The following is a 20,301-nucleotide window of genomic DNA, read 5'->3' on the forward strand; positions in this document are numbered from 1 at the left end:
ATATTTAGATAAATTTTATGTTTAAAATTTTAACATTGTATAGTTGCTGTTTATATGAAAGAACCGAATGATTAACTGAATATGAACAAAAATACCGAACAAAAAATATTCATAGTACATGTTCTTTTCAAATAACTTAAACATTATTTGCTAAATTCCATTATTTATTGGCAATTTGTCAGATCATTTACAAACTATTACATATTTATTTACTTTCTTAATTTGGTATGAGTTACTTTTGATAGAGCTCTTGTCAGCTAATTATATATATATGTAGACAGTAGAGGATGAGAGGGATTGAAGATGTAAAATGTGTGAATGGCTACAAGAGTAGTACGTCAGGAGAAAATTCAGGATCTCACATACAATAATTGTACAAATCCGAAATATATAATGTATATATGTGTATATAAATGTTCCTAGTATCCCGTAATAAAAAGTATCAGAAGAGGGAATTCAAAGTTATTTTTGGGCCAATTAACTCCGCCATAAAGTATTAGTTTGTACATTTTGTATTTAGAGTTAAAATGATTGTTTTTTATTAGGTTACAAAATATCACTATGATCTTTTTCATTCATGTAGAAATTAAACATAATTGATATATAATTCTATAATAATTGACAATTTTAGTTAGTGGTTGTTATATAGATTGATGGTATATGTATGAGTTACTTTTTTAAAATACTTTTTATCTTCTTTATTGGAAATAATTTAATTGATGTTGATAAATAAAATATATGTTACTCAATTTGCAACAGGTTATAAAAACACAGGTAATATACTTTTTATAACCGGTTTTCTTTTTTTTCTGCTTCATAATTAATGTTTTTAATTTTTAAATTCTGTCAATCATAAACTAGGTTTATATTTCATTGTGCTTAAATTTTTGACTAGGTTTCCGATGCTTGTATAAGGTTATTCTTTATACAATCAATTACTCCTTAGACCCTTTAAAAAAATTTTGGTATAATACAATGGTTAATTTTATTCAGCTATTAAATATATTATTAAAAGCTTTATAGTTTTATTTATGTATTTTAAGTTTCCTAGTGACTATTGTGATTTATTTACTATCATTAATAAGGAATATTCAAAACTAAAAACTGATCAATTGGTTCATTATTTTATCTAAAAAAAAAAAAGAATGTAGTATATATAATAATAATAATAAAAATTCTCCAGGTGAAAATGTGATATATGCATTTTGCAGATAATTTTATCTTAAAAAAAAAAATGCTTAGTTTTTAAGTTATAAATAAAAAAATGGAAATGTTTCAATTTGTTTTCTTTGTGAAGCCAGTCATAAAGTCAAGGTAACAAAGACAAAATTCTGATTCAGCATCAAAAACTTATAGAAGCGTTGAGAAAACTACTTTTATGTTTTTTTTATTAAAAACACCTATTTTGAACCTTAGTTTAGTTTTTATTTTTATCTTTAGAACTTAAAGGTATTAATCAAGTGAAGAATAAAAGACAAAATAAATAAAGACTGGTGTAATTGTATTGATCAATCTTGTGCTTAATGATTTCGGGCTTATATATCTTTAAGAATCATCTTCATTTTTCCAAAAATTATACAACATGATATTTTAGTTTTATTATTGATATTTCGCCCCTAATATAGATCTCATTCAATTAAATGTTCGTTGTTGACTAGCCATTGTACATAAATATGTTTATATTTACTAATATTATTTTTTGTGAAAAGATCAATTTGCGTATAAATATTTTGTACTCTTTTAAATGGGATCATGATTAAAAAATAGGACTAGACTTTCTTTTTACATGAAACAATGTACAATATTAGAAGATAGAAAATATACAATAGTTGACTTCATTTTGGTGTTGATACAAGGGGACTGTAACTCTGAGAATTACATGTTGGAAGAGCGAATGGATTCATTCCGGTGAAAGGTGAAGAAACAAGACTTCCAACTCCTATAACAATACGAAATAATATTAAAATCATTGTAATTTATTGAGTTTTTAAAGTAAATTCAATATTCTAATGTATTTTTTTTTTTTACTTCTTTAGTAGTTTTTTATTATCTTTAGTCTCTTAAATTATTGATTTTATGGAATAAAGTGACAGTTTAATAAACTTAAAATACATTGATGACTTCACTGTTATTTTATCAGTCATAAAACTACCAGATGACATTTTTTTTTTTTTTCGGTTGGTTCTATAAACCTTGTAGATCTTTGGCTGCCCAACCCAGCCTTATCCACGCCTGCCTGTCTTGGGCTACTGCTTTCCAGTTTACTGCATGCAGCTCTTTCACATCTTTGTCAGTTCTGTCTATCCATCTGGTTTTTGGCTTCCCATGTGGTCTCTTGCCAAATGACTTCTATCAGCTCATATCATAACTAAAGTTAGGTTGTAAATAATTTTAATACTATACACATCTGATGGAGCTATCATTAGATTGAGATTGAGTCTGTCACAGTTTTTTTTACAAGTTTTTCAATGGTTATTGCTGATTTTTTTCCAACAGCTGATTTTGAAAGGTCCTAATTTAAGTAATTATGTTAGCGAGATTAAGTCTAATAAAAACAGTTGAAGTTTCTACAACATAATCTTTGAACCATTGCTGCCTCTGCCACTTACATATGTGGGTGTCCCAATAGACTTCCACAATCTAGAAATATTTGGGATCTTGTATTTTACCAGTGTTAAGCAACCCGCAATTGCAGTTACAATTATAATTATTTTTCAATTACTGCAATTTGAAACTGTAAAATTGAAATTGGAATTTTGATTAGTAATTCCAACTACTTGATAAATCACTGCGACTGTGATAGTGCCCTGAAATTACAATTAAAGCTGAACAAAGTAATTATAATTACTAATTTCAGTCAAATATAAGTGCAATTACTTTTAGCCTGACACTCTCTTTTGCCTTTGTTTTACTTTGCCAATAAAATATATCAATTTGGTATATTTGTTTATGCAGTAGAAGTTATTCATGTTTACTTCATTTCTATAGTCACTGAAGATAGATATTTCTTAGTTGGAATATAAATAAATCACATTAGGGCTTAGTAGTTAATAAAAACGAGTATTTCTGAAAAACAGTATTCGTTGATGAGGTAAGCTGATAAATTAGAATTCAAGGTCTTGTTAGTACAGCATAACTTCTCTAAATATCTACCCATTCCCAATCTTATTGTTTATTTTCTGCATGTTAAATGCATGACCCACTGTGTTCTCGGAGATATAAGATATACTTACTATTATTAACTTTCTTTTAAACTTTGATTTATATTTTTAAGTAATTACTTCCTGATTTACCGTGAAGTTTATCATAACATAACTGTTAAATATTTTGTTAGTATTGAAAATAATACCAAGTATTATAAAAAATTCTTTTTTAAAAAAGGTAAATTTTGATAAATTTCCTCTAAAAGGTTGGCTGCTACACTTTTTCTGATGTAAGGATAATATTTACATAATCTGTGATAGACATTAAATAGTTTCATTTATTTATTCATTAATAATGCATGGTATTTGTAAATATGTCCCAATGTACCACACTGATTTGATGTTTCATTGTCTCCTTAAATCACTTAATTGTGGATACATTTATTTTTGATTTAAGAATTAATAGCTGGTGTGTGTGTGTTTTCTTGGAAGTCATATCAGCAATAGAAAAAAAAAATATTCTACTAGAAAAACAAAATAAATATGCACAAATTTATATCTATGGTACTTATCCATATAACAAATCAAAAATATATAATTATTTCAATTTTTTTCATAAATTTTCTTTGATGAGATATGGATAATTTCATGAAGTTTTTGAAACTCAGTGAAGTATATTGAAAAAATAAAGATTTTTGTCTTTTTTCATTTGAGACGATTGTTATTTTTTAAATCTGGAAATATGCTAATAGCACTAGAGCTTAGCATTGGATAAAATCAATACCCTTGTTCTCTCTGGGATCCCTAGAATAAAGATAGGGACTCACTAGGTGCGGAGGAGTTGAAGATGACGGGGGTGGTTGACGTGGCCTGGGAGGACGTCGGGTAGGTCGGCGTGGAGTTGTTGTACCCGCCGTTGCTGGAGTGTGGCGTGCTCGTGCTGGAGCCGTATCCCCGAGGCGAAACACTTCCAGCACCTCCCCTCGTGTACTCTTCTGCAAAACAAATTATTTAATTTAGGAGTTGCATTTCGAAGAATATCTAGTCTTTTCCAATTTATCTTATTTCGAGTTTATTTAAGATCTGTATTCTGTATGAGCTAATTGTAAAATTATGAAAAATATATATATAGAGAGAAATACTTTATTCATTCATGCTGCCCAAATATATCGGGTTGCTACATTACACAGCATATTTATCAATCCGTGATTGGACATACATAAATTACATATTTTTACATGGTATAATAAAATAGAAAGAAAACATTTATAATTTTCTATTATAATTAATTATAATAATAAGTATAATTGAGAACAATTTATGGATAAATAAAGAGTTTTTTTTTGCTGTACCTTCCGTCCACTGACCGTTGTTCTCATGGACCGTCACCGCCAGCTGGCCAGTGTAGGAGTTGAAGGTGGCAGTGCTGTTGTTGGTCGGTGACCTTGGAGCTGCAAGTTGTTGGTTCCTGGGCTGCATTGTATAAAGTGCTTCTGCCAAGTCTGCTGCTCTTTTCAATATTATTTCCTAAAACATGATTCAAAGTTTTCATTTTTGTTTAATGTAAATATTTGAATCGATGATTCAGTGCGGATCTTTTATTATCCCAAGATATGTAAATTTATCAAAATTACCTTTGGGAGTTTTTCTGGGTCACCCGGATGCCTTGGTATCAGCTTCTGCAAGCGCTGAAATCCGTAGTCGATCGTCGGCTCGTTCAAGGCTAAAAAAGAAATATAAAAAGTGTATTCTACATCTCAAAACCTAAGCGACTGTTTTTCAGGAAATATTTGAACTATTCATTATACTTACAAACATAAACGAAGCGCCCAGGAGCACCCTTACAGAACTGCTTGCTCTTGTAAGACAAGGTTACCTCTACAACCCCCGGTATATGCCTTGGTGGTGTTTGCACCCTTATCGCATGGGAGGTAATCAGCTGTAAAATGTTTTATATTATACTCAGAGGTTGATATTATAGGAGTATTCATGATATTGTGTTAAATGTAAAATGTTTTAGCGTGTTAAATGTTATAAGTATAGCATTGTGAGAAGTCCTATTTAAAGTCATGTTAAATGATAAATACATAAGAGCTCCTAGCGGATTTTCTGAGCAACTTGTTTAGTAACCTTTCCTTCCAAAACTTCTTGTTATTGTTTACTTCTAAGTTTTGATCACAGTAATTTATTATAACATGCCTAAAATAAGTGAAAAGTAAAAGTTTGGCTACTTATTATATTTTTTAAAAAGTCCAAAACACAAGACAATATAAAAAAACAAAAAAAACAAACTACAAGTAAGTAACCTAAACACGACAACAAATAAAACGGTGACAAGCTTAGCTGGTCTGTTTCGTGACGACATTCTTCATTTAACAGACTTAGTAACAGACTCTCAGCCATATTACATGTTATATCGTTTTAAATTGGTAAAAGAAGGAAATATTTCTTTAGTTAACATTTTAAACTAAAGATCATGAATACCCCTTATATTGTACATTTCAAGCTATTTGAAAGTTATCAAATCTTGGAAATCAATTGCTCATATTAGTTTAAATATAGAATTACCTCACTCCAAACAAGCATCGTGCCGAAGACTACTTGAAGACCATCAAAGAAGTTATCTCCAATGATGATAACTGTTGAACCACCGCTTGTCCATCCTTCGCTTGGGGAGATGGCTTTGATGCAGGGCGTCGCAACAGGCAGAGGTGGATATAGACCTGCGTTGATAGGATCGGTTTAATTTTATGTTTATTAAAGCATTAATAATAAATAAATTAATCATAATCTGAGGCGACCTAGAGGAGATTAGAAAGGATAATAGTTTTCCAAATTTCAACTTTAAGTTTTCTAGGCATTAAGTGTGAAGTGAATATTTCACAAGTGAAAATAATAAGAATTACCCGTCGTTATTATAAATATAGTAAATAGTTTTAATCAAATCAAATAATCCCCTATTGTTTACGAATTATATTTTATTTTAAAAAATTATTTTTATAGTTCGTATAACGTAAAAAAAATACATATATATATATATTATTACAATAGTTGTGTATAAATACTGAATATATTTAATATTTAGAATAAATAATATGAAATCAATATTTGTAATAATTTATTTATAAATCTATCGTTCTGAACAGATAATCCCCTCTCCATTTTCATTGCTCTAAGCAGCATAAAATTAAACCAATTCAAGCTTTTTCATTATAATTTTTTAAACCCACACTTGCAACTAAATTTCATCGTTAGTAAATACACACATTATTGAATGGATCAAGAACGAATTAAGAAGTGCGGTTGCTTCAAGAAAGTTTTGATAGAAACTGATTTACTTAAATAAATAGCCAAGCATATTGTATCTAAAAAAAAAAATCACTACTTTCCCTGTGTGATTTGTTTCTTGTGATACATTACAAAATTATAATTTCTCCGAATGATAACTTAGTAATGTTTATAGATGTCTGCTGGTCCAATACTATGTCAGAAGACAAAACAAGCAATTATTTTGGCGACCGTTTCCCTTCCTTCTCTCCCATTTTAGAAACCCCTTCAATCTAGGAAAAGGAAAAATGGCCGCTTCGCAGACAGCGGAGGGAGCAAGAGGGAATTAAAAATAAAGCCTAGACCGGAAACAAGATGGCGGTCGAGTGGTAGCGAACCGGAAAATCAGGGAGGGCGCGACTGGAACATTGCAATTACTTCGATCTGAGGAGGAGGGGGCGAAGGCACCGCTCGGGATTACTTCCTTATTCCAAAAATTACTTCTCCACTTCACTTAGCGCTAGGATTCCGCCCATTTCGCCCAACCTTATATTTTCAAGGAATGTTTTCATTCCAAGCATATAATAAGTTTAGTTGGCACCGATTTACCAGTAAACTCATTTACACAAAGTTCAAATTCTACATCATTGAATCTCATGCCTATGTGTGGTTGCTAAAGAATGAATTCAACATAAAGGAAATCTTAAAACCTTTATCGTTATATAACCAAGCTTAGGATGATAATTTAAAAAATATGACTTGTTTGACTCGCTCTATGTCGAACAATTTTCGAGGTTTTATTCCATAAATCTGTGATAGTCTAGCAAAACCAGATTGTTCACTACCGAAATAAATAGTAATGAATTCTTTCGCCTGTCAAGAAATGATATTACACCACTTGTACGCTGAATATGAAAATAGGCAGTCATTTGTCCCCTTAGATAATGTTTTGTCACTAAAACCGAGATGATAATATAGTTACTTTGCTTTAATAGTGGCTTATCTGACAAAAAAAAAAAAAAATGCTTTTGATTTTCACCTCCATAGATAATTACCCTAGTCTATCGTTACTTTTTAGTCAGCCTACTAGCTTCAGAAATCTGTAGGAGGACCCCAACAGAGAATGTAACTTCAGTCTATGATATTATCTTGGCAATATGTCTAATAAAAAATAAAGTAACAATTTTTTTTGTCAAATGTGCCACTATTTCAACTAAGCAGCGATACAACATATATAATTTTTTTTCAGTGTAAAAGTCTTTACCTAAATAAAGATTTATTTATGACGTGGAACCATAGTTATACAATTGGAGGAAGATAGTCCGGGTGGCAGTCAATAAAGGTTTTAAAATAGTTTTTTGTTACTATTTTGAAACCTTTATTGACCGGTCAATTATCTTCTTCCAATATGCATAGTTATACAATATAGTATTTTTCTTATTCTTGACCCTCTTCATTTATCCAGGGATATTTTAAATTTGCTCTCCTGTAAAATTATGTAAATTATCATGTCTTTTCAAACAGCCACAGAAAGGTTTCTTGCTTTTCTTCAATAATGTAACGTTTGAAAAAAAACATTATGATTTTATTTTGAATTTGACTTCTTCCAAATAGAGTACCCTAGACTAGAACTTTATTATCTGGGGTCTTCCTATAGGTTGATCTAAAGCTAGTAAAACTATCACAAAGTAACCATAGTTTACGATACAATCTATGGAATACGTCTAATACAAAAAAAAAAAAAAAAAAAATATTTCTGTCAAATTTTGCACTACGTAAGCAAAGCAGCGAAATGGAAAAAAAAAATTATTAACCAAATCATGTTTTCCAAAAAAATATTTGTGCTTTTAATGCTGGGTTAAATTTTAAGAGAGGGTGGTTATTGTTGTAGTTAGCATAATACAGAAATATGTTGTATTTTACATGTTCTAAAACGTTCTGTAAACAATTTTGTTCTCCCACTAAAGCATTTGTTTTTCAGAATAAATTAAAGGAACTATCTAAAAGAAACTTAAATTGTTTCGTCCATTTTTGAATTATTCTACTTTTTTTTTTTTTTGTTATTTATTTTCACTAGCTCCAACCAAGACAAACGTTTGTCATATCGTGGGTAATAGTAAATCCGTGGGGGCAGTAAGGCCTCTTGTTTAAGGGAGTCCATCCCTTTAATAACTGATGGCAGTTCTTCAACCTCCACCCTCCACCCCCCGGGCCCTGAATTATTGAAGTTGTCCGAGATCGCGTTTACCAAAATTTATTTTTCAACCGTTAGCCGAACTTCCAAAACTGGATTCCGACCCAAAGGTGAGCCTGTTAAATATTCAAGTTCATTTCATCAGTCAGTTAGTCGGCCCAGTTGGAGCTGTCGAATTCCCCAAACCACAAGCATGTTGCTTTTATTGCTTTATGGCATGGTAGATTCGTTTATTATTCCATCGTGTATGCATGCTTTTCATTTTGGGCGAGTAATGCAATTGAGGTTGGCATTTATGTCTGTTCGCAAGTGCACAAATGATATATCATAATCCGTAACCTTGCAAAGTAGATTGAACTTCCAGAGAAACCTAGAAAAGTTTGTTTAAATATACATACCTATAAATAAATATATATACTATATAATTTTTTTTTCAATGTATATATGTACTGGAACAGTAAACACCTTGGTAAGTGTATTTTAACTCACTTTTCTTTATTAAATAGTTTAATCTACATTGCAAGATTAAGGATTGAGATATACTTATGTTGGTTCTTATATATTTAGCATTTTATAATAAAATATTGGTCAATGTTCTATATATGACTACTCAACCTGTTATGATTATTTTTTTTTTTACGTTACTGTGTTAAAATTTTTAAATATAACAGTGAATTAGTCAATCATGAAAATGTTCATTAATCTAAGTATCATTCTAAAACTTTAAAATCTCGGATTTCAATCAGAATTGTCTATAAAATTTTAAGATCTTGATATCGCTGTTTTACATAAAACTAACACACGAGTGTTCAGCTGTTGATAAAAAAAACAAAATCCTATATTTTTAGGCGTTATTTGATACATTGAAATTGTCGAAAAACACACCTAAATTTAAAAATATACTTCAACGTGAATTGCAAAAGTAGAATAAGCAATATCGATGCCACGTTGATTCTAATACAACTTAATTTTGATCGTAGCAGATTCTCTATTTTGGAAGATTGAAGGCAACGATTTAGCTTTATTTTTTAGATTCAATGAACCCTAAGAGACGTAAATTTTATAAGTTCTTGATTATTATTATGATTTTTAAAAATTATTAGTTGATATAATAATAACTAAAAAATTACTAAAAAAAAAAAAATGAATTATTACTTTGGAATTTCAAATCATGAAAGTTTAAAAAAAAAAAATATCATTGGAGCAAAAAACGATCACTTTTGCAAAGTTTCGAGAAATGATACATGCCTGATAAATAAGGTATCAGAAACTTCAGTAGACCCAGAAAAAATCTGTGGAATTTCTTTTTACGATTTAAGATGAAAGGAATATGGTCCGGGTGCGGTCAAGAAAAACTCAAATAGTAGAAATATACTAATTTCACACTGACCCAGGTTCGAATCCAGGTGTGGTAGATAATTATTTTCTGTTTCACTGTAGCCGTGAGTGAGTGCTGTGGGTTCGGAGGCCCTCGGGGGTCCACTCAGCCTCGTAAAGTAGTTACCCTTGGTCGGATAAAAATCTGGCGGTCGAGCGTGATTCTGACCAAATCACCTCCTTAAATTAGTATATTTCTACTATTTGAGTTTTTCTTGACCGCACCCGGACCATATTCCTTTCATCTTCACACACGGTCAATCAATAATCTTCCAGTATTTTTACGATTTAGTTTAGGCATACAAACTATCTTTATGTTTTTGTAGAACTGACAACGTTAGTTATTTTGTTGTTATGAAATAGTGTTTCACGGACCTTTATACCGCCGGTTAGGGAGTGGGTAGCTCAATGGTAAGGCACTGACCCAGGTTCGAATCCAGGTGTGGTAGATAATTATTTTCTGTTTCACTGTAGCCGTGAGTGAGTGCTGTGGGTTCGGAGGCCCTCGGGGGTCCACTCAGCCTCGTAAAGTAGTTACCCTTGGTCGGATAAAAATCTGGCGGTCGAGCGTGATTCTGACCAAATCACCTCCTTGCACAAAGTACTGCACTTCTAACCGTTCATGGGTTGTAGCGGTTTTAATTACCAACGGTTAGTGTGAAGAGTCGATTAAGTGGGAGGAAGGTGAGCTGTTAAAGCAGTATCTGTCATTGGGCTTGTTACTTGGTTAATATCTCTTACGATAAACATTGCCTCAAAATATTTCTTAATATTTTTGAAAAAAGACATTTAATGATTTTATAGTGATGACCATGTCAGTTACTTTCTGAAGAAGCGTTAATTTTATTATATTATTATTGTTATTATTATTTTTATTATCAATATATTAAAAAGTTAGAGTTCATCAAGATTAAAGTTAATTCTACCTTATTGTGATTTAATAAAAAATTCAATGCTGTTGATTTATTCGTAATTAATTTTATTATTGATTATCTCTAGTAATATGTTTAAATATTCTTACAAGGAGGAAATCCAAGCTATTAGTTACCAAGTTTTATAGGTCCGTGAATTTCCTCCTTGCTGTACCTATGCACTATTATCATTATACAAAGCTGTTGGCTGTAACTGGGGTGAGATCGGATAAGGAGGTTTTGTTTCGTCGTACGTAGGATGCCTTCAGCCTTTGTACTGTTCCTTATCAACCCAACCCTCTGACTGAAATTCTCGTCTTAGTTCTGATTTAGCCCTTCACACATGTTAAATTTATTCGCTCTATCTCATATTCTATGGATTGTTTATAATTTTTATTTTAAGAAAATAAGATTAAAAAATCTTAAGTATATTGATGAAATCAAAATCCTTTCCACAGTAATCGTTTAGACTACTTACAGGGTAGAAACTGCAGAAACACTTTGAGTGGGATCAAAAATCGTTTCTACACGTTGATGAAACACACAAACCTCCTTAGATTTATATTGAATACAATAATAATGTATTTTAATTGTACTTTTATTTTTGTATTTTGAAAAAAATCTTTCTGAATATCCTGAACATTGTATTTTTACTGCTCGTTTGCAACATTATTGTGCTAACGACCATATATTAACATTAGTTATAATATCTTAATATTACAGTTTTAATCATGTCATTAAATGCACTAGCATTTATACTAATGGGCGTGGGTAAGACTCTGGAGTCTAAACTCCAAAGTTCAGGCTCGAATAGATAAAAAATTTATTTTCTATGATATTATCCGTATATCGACTCTAGCTCACCTCGCTTCTATAATGTGGATACCTATCCCTTCAGTGAGTTAAGAAATAAAACCAGCTATCGAGCGGAATGCCTATCACATCACCTTTTACAACGATTGTTCAAGAGGTAGAATTAAGGCGCATTTTGAGTTGTTAAAGTACTGTTTTTTTTTATAAATGTTAATAATCTCATTTTTACATTTATATGGTCATCATTACAAGCTGACATTAAATATATTTTCGTATTTATTTCTTTTAATATTTTTATTATTTAATAATTGTTGTAATAATGACAGTAATTGTGTTATTATTAACATGTTGGTTATTTTTAAAATAAGTCATTACATTGCTGCTAAACTCAGAACTGAAATATTTTTTTATTGGTTTATTTTTCCTCAGCAAAATGTATTTATACTTCAGTTACAAACGCTAAGAAAAAGAAACTCAAAACTAACAATTATATATTTATATTCCTAAACATTTCGACTAACTGTGTTGAAGTGATGTGTTGGTCTATTTAGTTAATCTTTTATAGAGCATTGATGTGAGATGTGGTTCTTTTGGCCTGGATTAATATTATGATCTTCAGTCTTGGCGACACCTGAATTGGCAAAACGTTGACTGGTTATTTATTGGCTGATATTTGAGAGGCATAAGGATTTTTAACAGTTAAGTTTGGATCTTCAAATTATATAAATATTTGAATTTTCCTAGTTTATATTACACATTATTTATCAATACGTAAGCAACATATTATTAACGTAATCACAGTATGCCGAGAATGCATTGTTTGATGACCTTGTATACTCAATAACTCATACTGTGCTTATTTGTGTATATATTTATATAAATACGTGCCCGTGTGAGTTATATATTATATATACGGGTTTGTTGACAGAAATACAACAAATAGCCGTAAGGACCTGAAGAGAAAAAGCTGGCTTTTGGGAATGTAAATAATACTGTGAGAGAGTGAGATCCCCTATTTCACTTCCCTGTGTAGGTATATGTGGTGTAACGGAGGGTCGATAGGGGCTCCCGGGGGATTGAGGCGGGTTGGAAGATTTTTTCGTCCGGGCTGGGAGGGTGTTTAAATTACTTGGGGCGGAATCAGGGGCTCGCCCGAAAAGTCTTCCTCGGTGTCTTTTTATAAAGCGGCGGCCACTTAGAATCTTCCTCGTAGAATAGGAATGGCGGGAGTTAGTAGGGGACGCTGTCTTCATGGGGTAGTTAGCTCCTGAAGAAAAACACGGTGTTCTCTTAAGTCGTTTGGGAAGTAAGGCTTCTGTAAACAGATGGAAATAAGTCTGTGGTTATATAATCCGTGACAGTGATATAGCCCGTAATATCGTTCACTTTGCATTGTATTATAAATATAATAAGGTAATAGTATGTAAACAATAAAATTGTTCATCATATCAGTACCAGGTACGAAGTCCCATCTAAGCAGTAAATGTTTAATCTGTTTAGAGTGCTCCTCACGGCCAATTGAACTTGTCTGCTTCCTGGTTTTATCACTTTTATATTTTCCACTGCACTGAAAGTTTGTCTTATCTCTTCGGCCGGTTTCCTTTTTCTGAAGACCAATTTTTTAATTTTATATTTAAAATTTTCTTTGACAGAAAATTTAAAGTGTTATTCGTCATCAAAACCTCACTGACTACACTTTTAACTTCAGTACATGTTAGATGTATATTTAAATTTAATTATAATAGATAGATAGATTATAATAGATTCTAGAAAAATTAATGTGAAGTTTAACAGGTGTACGGATTTTTTGTGTTATTTATAAAATGAGGTAATTCTGTAGTATTGTTATAAAATTATAAATTAAATAAATTCCACAAAACCTCTTTTGGATATATATTTTTTATTTCTTTAAATTGATTTATTAATATTCAAAAGTATATACTACAAGTAAATTTCGGGATATGATTTTTTTAAATTTTAATAGTAGGATTAAGATAAATTCCAACGAATCCCATAAAATCACCTTTACCCTTCGATGTACACCTACTGACTGCCCTACAGTTTCATTTAATGATGTTATTCTTACCCCTGTCGAACAGATCCGCTACCTTGGACTACATTTGGATAAACGGTTAACCTGGAATCCTCACACCAGACTGAAAAGACAGAAAACTGCACGTCGATTTCAATTATTACAGCACTTACTAGACAAACGGTCTAAACTTCCAACGCATTACAAAAGACTGATCTACATGACTGTAATGATGCCAATCTGGACATATGGAGTACAGCTTTGGGGCTCCATTAAACCTTCGAATTCCTCTCGTATTCAATCCTTACAATCCCAAATCCTTCGTAAAATCCTCAATGCTCCTTACTTTGTCACAAATAAAATCATACATAAAGACCTTAATGTTCCCTATGTAACCGATCTAGCCCGAACCAGATATCACTCCTTCCATTATAAACTCTCAAACCCCTTAGTTTCTAACCTTGCATCCTCTTCCATTCCTGACAATCCTCCGAGGCGCCTGAAAAGAAGATGGTCACGAGACCAGCTAATGTAAAATGTCATTAGAGTGCTACCAACGGGTAGTTTCTCTACACGCCTGTAACACTTCAATTTAACTTAGATCAGATTTACTAAATGTGATATAATGTGCAGTTGTAAATAGCAATAAATAAATATTAAAAAAAAATTTTAATAGTAATTTCAGAAGTATTACTAATATGTACAATAAATATTAAATTGCTTCGGAACACACCCTTATACTATTTATTTTTCTTTGCTACTTATTATATATGAGCTATGCTTTACATTTTTGTAAAACCAGAAGAAAACGAAACCCAATACAGTTTTGAAACTCGAAAATTCGAATTATCATCAAGTTACTCCTATTTTACTGTTGGATATTAATAAATCTTACAACGATATGCGTCTGGGTCTAGACAGTTTTGACATGTTGGAAAAAAATAATAAAAACAAGAGGGTTACGTAAGCTTTGGAAGTAAGTCAATTAGCACTCGATCCTTGAATTTGGGAGGGATATCAAACATCTGGGATAGTTTATTAATATATCAAATTTTTAATTTGACTTTCAAAAGATCAAGAGTAAGTTTATGAAAGAATCTCTCCTAACCTATGGTTCTAGAATATAATTTGCGTGCAATTATGGCAATTAGCGACAGAACCTTCCGACTGCGTCCCCTGAGACACAGCTCCTTATCAGCACGTATTCTGCCAGCGATACGATATGCAAGGAGGCGACTTGAGGTTAATCAGCTGATCAGCCGCAAACGTGCGCTGCGCTGTTAATGCGGCGCACACTGTATTCCCGTACCGTCCTCGGTATAATCTCAGCGGCTGTTAATAATTTACAATTGTATGCTACGCTCATGTCTTGTAGGTTTACGTCATCTCTTGTCATTTAATTATGTATTTAATGCAATTGATACCCTGTTCATATATGCTGATTAGAAATAAAATGAATAACTTACTGTCGGACTTGTTTTCATTAGGGCTAAAACGACGAAAGTGATGATTATTATGTTAAAAATGTAATTTGTTTTATAGAATTAAGTGTAAAAAATCAGAGATTTTTGAATCATTGGTGAGAAAGGATCTGAATAGTGGGAGACTATGGCAGTTTATATAAATTTTACAGGATTATATCATAAAATTTTATTAAAATAATATAATCTTTCACACTCAAAGGCAATGCGTATTAAGGATGTTCGTATTCAATCCATATACTCATTAAAAACATATGAATAATGATAAAAAAGAAATATAAAATAGATAACAATAATGATAAAATAATATACGTATTTCTCAAATAAACATAAGTAGATAAACGAGTTAACTTATAGCAAATTAAGTAAACAATCAATTAAATAAAATTATCTTTAACGTATTTTACAGGTTATAGAATTTGTCCAAGCAATTATTGTAAAATGAGTATTACTGTTTATATTTTGAAACATTTTATCACAATATGGTATACTCACTTAGGCCTATAGACTTCGAAATAATTCTTTTATTTATTATTTATTTATTTATTTATTAATTATTAAACCATTATTATTTACTGTTTTATTAATATCACTGTGAATGTTTGTTTTATTATGTGTCGTATACATTTTTAATTTTTTTATTTCACATAAAGAGTAATATGAGAGAAGTTGTTCTGTATTTGTTAATGAACTTAAAAGAGATATCCTTTAAACTAACCAAACATATAGAGCTTATTAAGAAAAAAAAAAGAGTTTAGAAAATTATTTATACATTTATCTGTATTTATACACCTGATTGTATTTATAAAATGATCTGTATAATTATTTACATAGCTTATTTTATTTATAATATAAAAGAAAAATCAATTAAAAGCTGAGAGTTAATTGACAACCTCTAATTAAGTAAAGTATTGCGTACTTCAACTAAATTGGTGAAATTACATGTGAATAGAAATTTACAAAACAATATCATTTTTATATTTTTGGCTTATAATATTTTACGTTGTCAAAAAAAAAATCAAGCAATCTTTACCTCGTGTGAATTTGGTAGTTCATAATTTTGCGTTGATTTTAAAAAATATATTATTTGAAATAATTTTGATATTTATCATATTAAGTGGTATATTTTGCTTGACAAATCATAAGTAATATTCCAAACAAATAAAACTTATGCATTAGTAACCCAGTACAGCATAGTGTGAATATTAATGAAAATTTCCAAAATAAAGAAGAAATTTGAGAAATGTTCAGTTACAAAAAAATTAAATTTAGATTTTTATAAGGAAAAAAGTGGTTTTCTTAGAAAAACACTTTAAAAAATCATATTTTGACAACGGATTGAGATATAAAGGTCGGTGACACTGAACTACCATCCCTCCTTCCATTACTAGTATGTTCTCCTTAGACACTTAACTTACATACTATCAATTTTATAAGAATGAACTACATTATAACTATAGTATTTAATAAGGCGATAAATCACCTGATTCACCTTCCGAAGGATCTATCCTTTTCGCCCTCCTGCCATGCTTCGAGTTATTGTGGACAAACATGTTGTCCGAAATGGCAAGGAGTGGACCTTCAACAGATACCATCGTCGAGATTACAACCTGCAACAGAAGACAGAATATTAATTGATATCTAAAATGTAGTCAATATACCTACTGCTTGTAAATATGTTCGACGAAACTTACAACCCTACGGTGTAATCCCATTTGCTGCATTTATTGGCGCAATGTTTATTTTGAAGCAGAATAATGCATCCCTCCTCACGACTAGAATTTCATAGCATTATTGGGACACAGGATATAACTTTTTTGATATAACTTTTGAGATGTGTTCGGCATCTTTATCAACCTTCTCGTATCTTAAATCAGCTTCTTTATAATTTTTTTTGTAATTGTAATTAAATCTAATTTCTTCAATAGGTGGATAGATTTGGTCTCTTCGCCGAAAAAGAGAGGGAGATAGCCGTTATTTTATAAATGATTGGACATGATCATAAAAATAGATATCTCCTTCTAATGTTTACGAAATGAAATATTTGGTATAAGTTCTAAACTTATATTTATTTATAAGAAAATTCGATAGGAAAGATAAGTGATTTGGCATCACGATGGTTTTGTATAAACATGAAATACGTATTATTTATTCGTTTTTTAACATATTAATTTGTTTCTTTTTAATTTATCTGTTTGTTTTTAATTTTATTACGAATATTGCTTTTTTTTTAAACTTTACTACTAATATTACTATTTTATTTATTTTTAACTTATTTATTTGTTTTTAAGTTAAAAGGAAAAAACAAAAAGGAAAAAAAAGTAAAAAACATTGTATTGAGATATATATATATATATATATACATATATATATATATATTGTATCTTAATTACATTGTTTTTGTCAGTTTGAATTATATTTTATATAATTGATCAGTATGCCATGTATCATGCAAAATGGCTTATTAATTAAAGTGTTTATCACTCTCAGTAGCATATATCAAATTTCAGGTAGTATTGTGGAAAGGTAAAGTATTTATAATTTTTTGTATGGATATTATTTGGAATATTAGTAAAACTAAAATTTATAGATTACTGTTGATCATACATAACAGTCTATTCCCAACACACGGTATCACTTGAACATGTGGGCGTAGAGGAAGGGAAGAAAAGAATCATAAATCACAATTTAATAAGTTGGAATATCGCATTACACTGATATACGGCCTTATTCAATTAGCCTGGATGAATATCGATTCCTTGGCAATTCGATCCTCTTATTAGGCTTGTATTACGTGTCACGAGTCCAAGGAACCAATTCAAAATGGATCCGATTCAGTGCGGATTTGAGTTAGTTATATTTCAATCAGTAATTAAAAAATAGTTATATTAATTAAATTTAATACAAAATTGAGCTTTAGCAGGACTATCATAAATTTCAATATGAATTCAAACTTTTCGTCACTCATAAGCACTTGTTTAAAATTGTTACACCAATCAATAAATATTATTTTTTTAAGCATTTCTGAGCCTTACTCTTCACCGTGCAAAAATTATTGGGGTAAACTGGTAATGTTTAACTTATTTTTAATACCGGACTGGTTCAAGGCCTAGTTTGACAATCTTCTGGACCGGATAAGACAATATTGAGGCCCCAAAGCAATGAGAAACTGGAGGTCACTCACCAAGCTTTTTATTGCTTTGTTTATAATGCAAACCAGACAGAAAATATTCAGCGCTAGTAATCTAATGAAAATGCGTGGAATTAATTGGAATGCGTTCTCAAATTATGTTGAATTATTGCTGAGTAGTCCAAAGAAAGGCAGCGTCAAGAAAGTTGTTTGCAATTGAGTTTTATTTTAGAAAATGAAGTTATTACTTTTTAAGGTTATTGGGTAAAACTGTCTTTTATATATAAGAGTATATATAATTACAAATATTTGAACTTAAGTATTTTTCTACCAGTTACCTACTTGCATATGCGGACAATCCACCCCTGAGAATTCCGTAAGTTCCTGATTCAAACACCTTTACCAATTCTTTCTCACATAGACTTTTTTTTCGCTGATTTATTAGTTTTTTGATTTTGATTATAATCAGTTATTGTTACTCTTGGGGGAAGGATTATTAATATTTGTATTCCAAGATTATTTATAATATTTGTAAAGATTATTATTTTGAGAAGGGGGATGCTGGATTGAGGAGATAAAGATGGTTCTTGGTTAATACAAGATGGAAGGGGTGAGGGGAGGGATGTAATGTTTGTATTGCAAGATTATTATTATTTTAAAAATTCTCAAAAATTATTATGTTGTAAAAGTTTTCTCAATTCGTCTGAATTGAAGACCTTGGAACACGATAAAATGAGTATAACTTTGAAAATGATCGAATCAGGTTTTGTTTTACTCACTGCAAAATATTTTGGAACTTACATGATTTTCCTTCAAAAAATTTTAAATTCAGACTAGATTAAAGGAACTGGTTATTGAAGGCGTTATAATTCGGCTTACCCAAAATTTATAATACTTTACGATACGTGAAACATTGTATCTCTTTCGGACATTCATTAATTTATTTTTCTTTTATCACCCTCCTTAGAAATATAAAAAGAAGATTTAAGGCTTAACGAAGCCACATTGGTATTATTGGCAACGAGCTCGCAGACGAACTAGCCAAAGAGACTCTCACGCTCCCTGTCCGAGGCACCACCGTTCTTATCCCATTAGAACTCAGTAGGCCTCTCAAAGTGAAAATATTGGAAAGATAATAGACCATTTGGGATAAAGGATCTCCACGTAAATTAAAGGGAATCTAAAGAACAGTAAAACCATGGTCTACATCCTACTTCAGTGCCGCAGGGGGGAAGTTACTCTGACCTGCTTGAGAATAGGCCATACTTGCTCTCACATGATTAGAGAACTGCCATCTTCCACGTGCTAATATAGTCTCTCAATTATTATGACTAAAAATATTTTTGAAGAATTCCCTCATTATTTACAAACAATAATTAGAATAGAATTTTTTTTACGAAACTGGACATAACTTTTTTTTAAATAACACTAATTTTTATTTGTTACTTATGACATTTCAGTATGATTCTAGTAGGCTCATTAACATTAAAACGAAGAATATATTTGTCGTTTTGTAAGTAAGAATAATTCATATTTTTAAATTAAACGGGATTAATGTGTTCTATAACAGTTAAAGATGGGAGACAGATGTAGCCATCGGTATGAGTGACATTATAATCCTATTCCGAAATCAGTGACGTTAAAAACCGATGAGGAGTGAAAAAAGCGGCGGTAACGAGAGACGGGAAGACACGGGAAGTCTTTGTCGGGAGTGCTAACTCGATTTTTGGACCCTCCTCGCGGCAGACAACACCCCCACGGAACAAATGACGCTCTGATGAACCCCTCAATTACTGCACCAGCAGAGACAAATTAGATTTACACGGGCTACAATTGCCAACGGTTCAGTGAATTAACATTTTAATGATGGTCCGTCCATACTATAACTGTTGGTAATGTTTAACGCCCGTCGTGTGGGGTTACAGTTCGTACTGCTCATGTGTATGGAACGCG

At 31.0% G+C, this 20,301-nt stretch overlaps 1 protein-coding gene across 1 annotated transcript in view; it reads right to left on the reverse strand.

Annotated features, from left to right (window-relative positions):
- Window positions 1-1,480: 1,480 nt before the first annotated feature.
- kn (EBF transcription factor knot) overlaps window positions 1,481-20,301 on the reverse strand; it is a 137,651-nt gene continuing 118,830 nt past the window's right edge. The window contains exons 8-14 of the mRNA XM_014419477.2: window positions 16,702-16,828; window positions 5,712-5,866; window positions 4,956-5,082; window positions 4,778-4,866; window positions 4,496-4,670; window positions 3,971-4,138; window positions 1,481-1,939 (exon numbers count right to left, since the gene is read on the reverse strand). Of these exons, the coding sequence (XP_014274963.1) occupies window positions 1,836-1,939; window positions 3,971-4,138; window positions 4,496-4,670; window positions 4,778-4,866; window positions 4,956-5,082; window positions 5,712-5,866; window positions 16,702-16,828 (945 nt within the window). The 3' untranslated portion in view covers window positions 1,481-1,835. The remainder of the gene's footprint in view (window positions 1,940-3,970; window positions 4,139-4,495; window positions 4,671-4,777; window positions 4,867-4,955; window positions 5,083-5,711; window positions 5,867-16,701; window positions 16,829-20,301) is intronic.

The sequence above is a fragment of the Halyomorpha halys genome, unplaced genomic scaffold (assembly GCF_000696795.3).
Source record: "Halyomorpha halys isolate HHAL.00 unplaced genomic scaffold, Hhal_1.1 Scaffold239.1, whole genome shotgun sequence".
Taxonomy (NCBI): domain Eukaryota; kingdom Metazoa; phylum Arthropoda; class Insecta; order Hemiptera; family Pentatomidae; genus Halyomorpha; species Halyomorpha halys.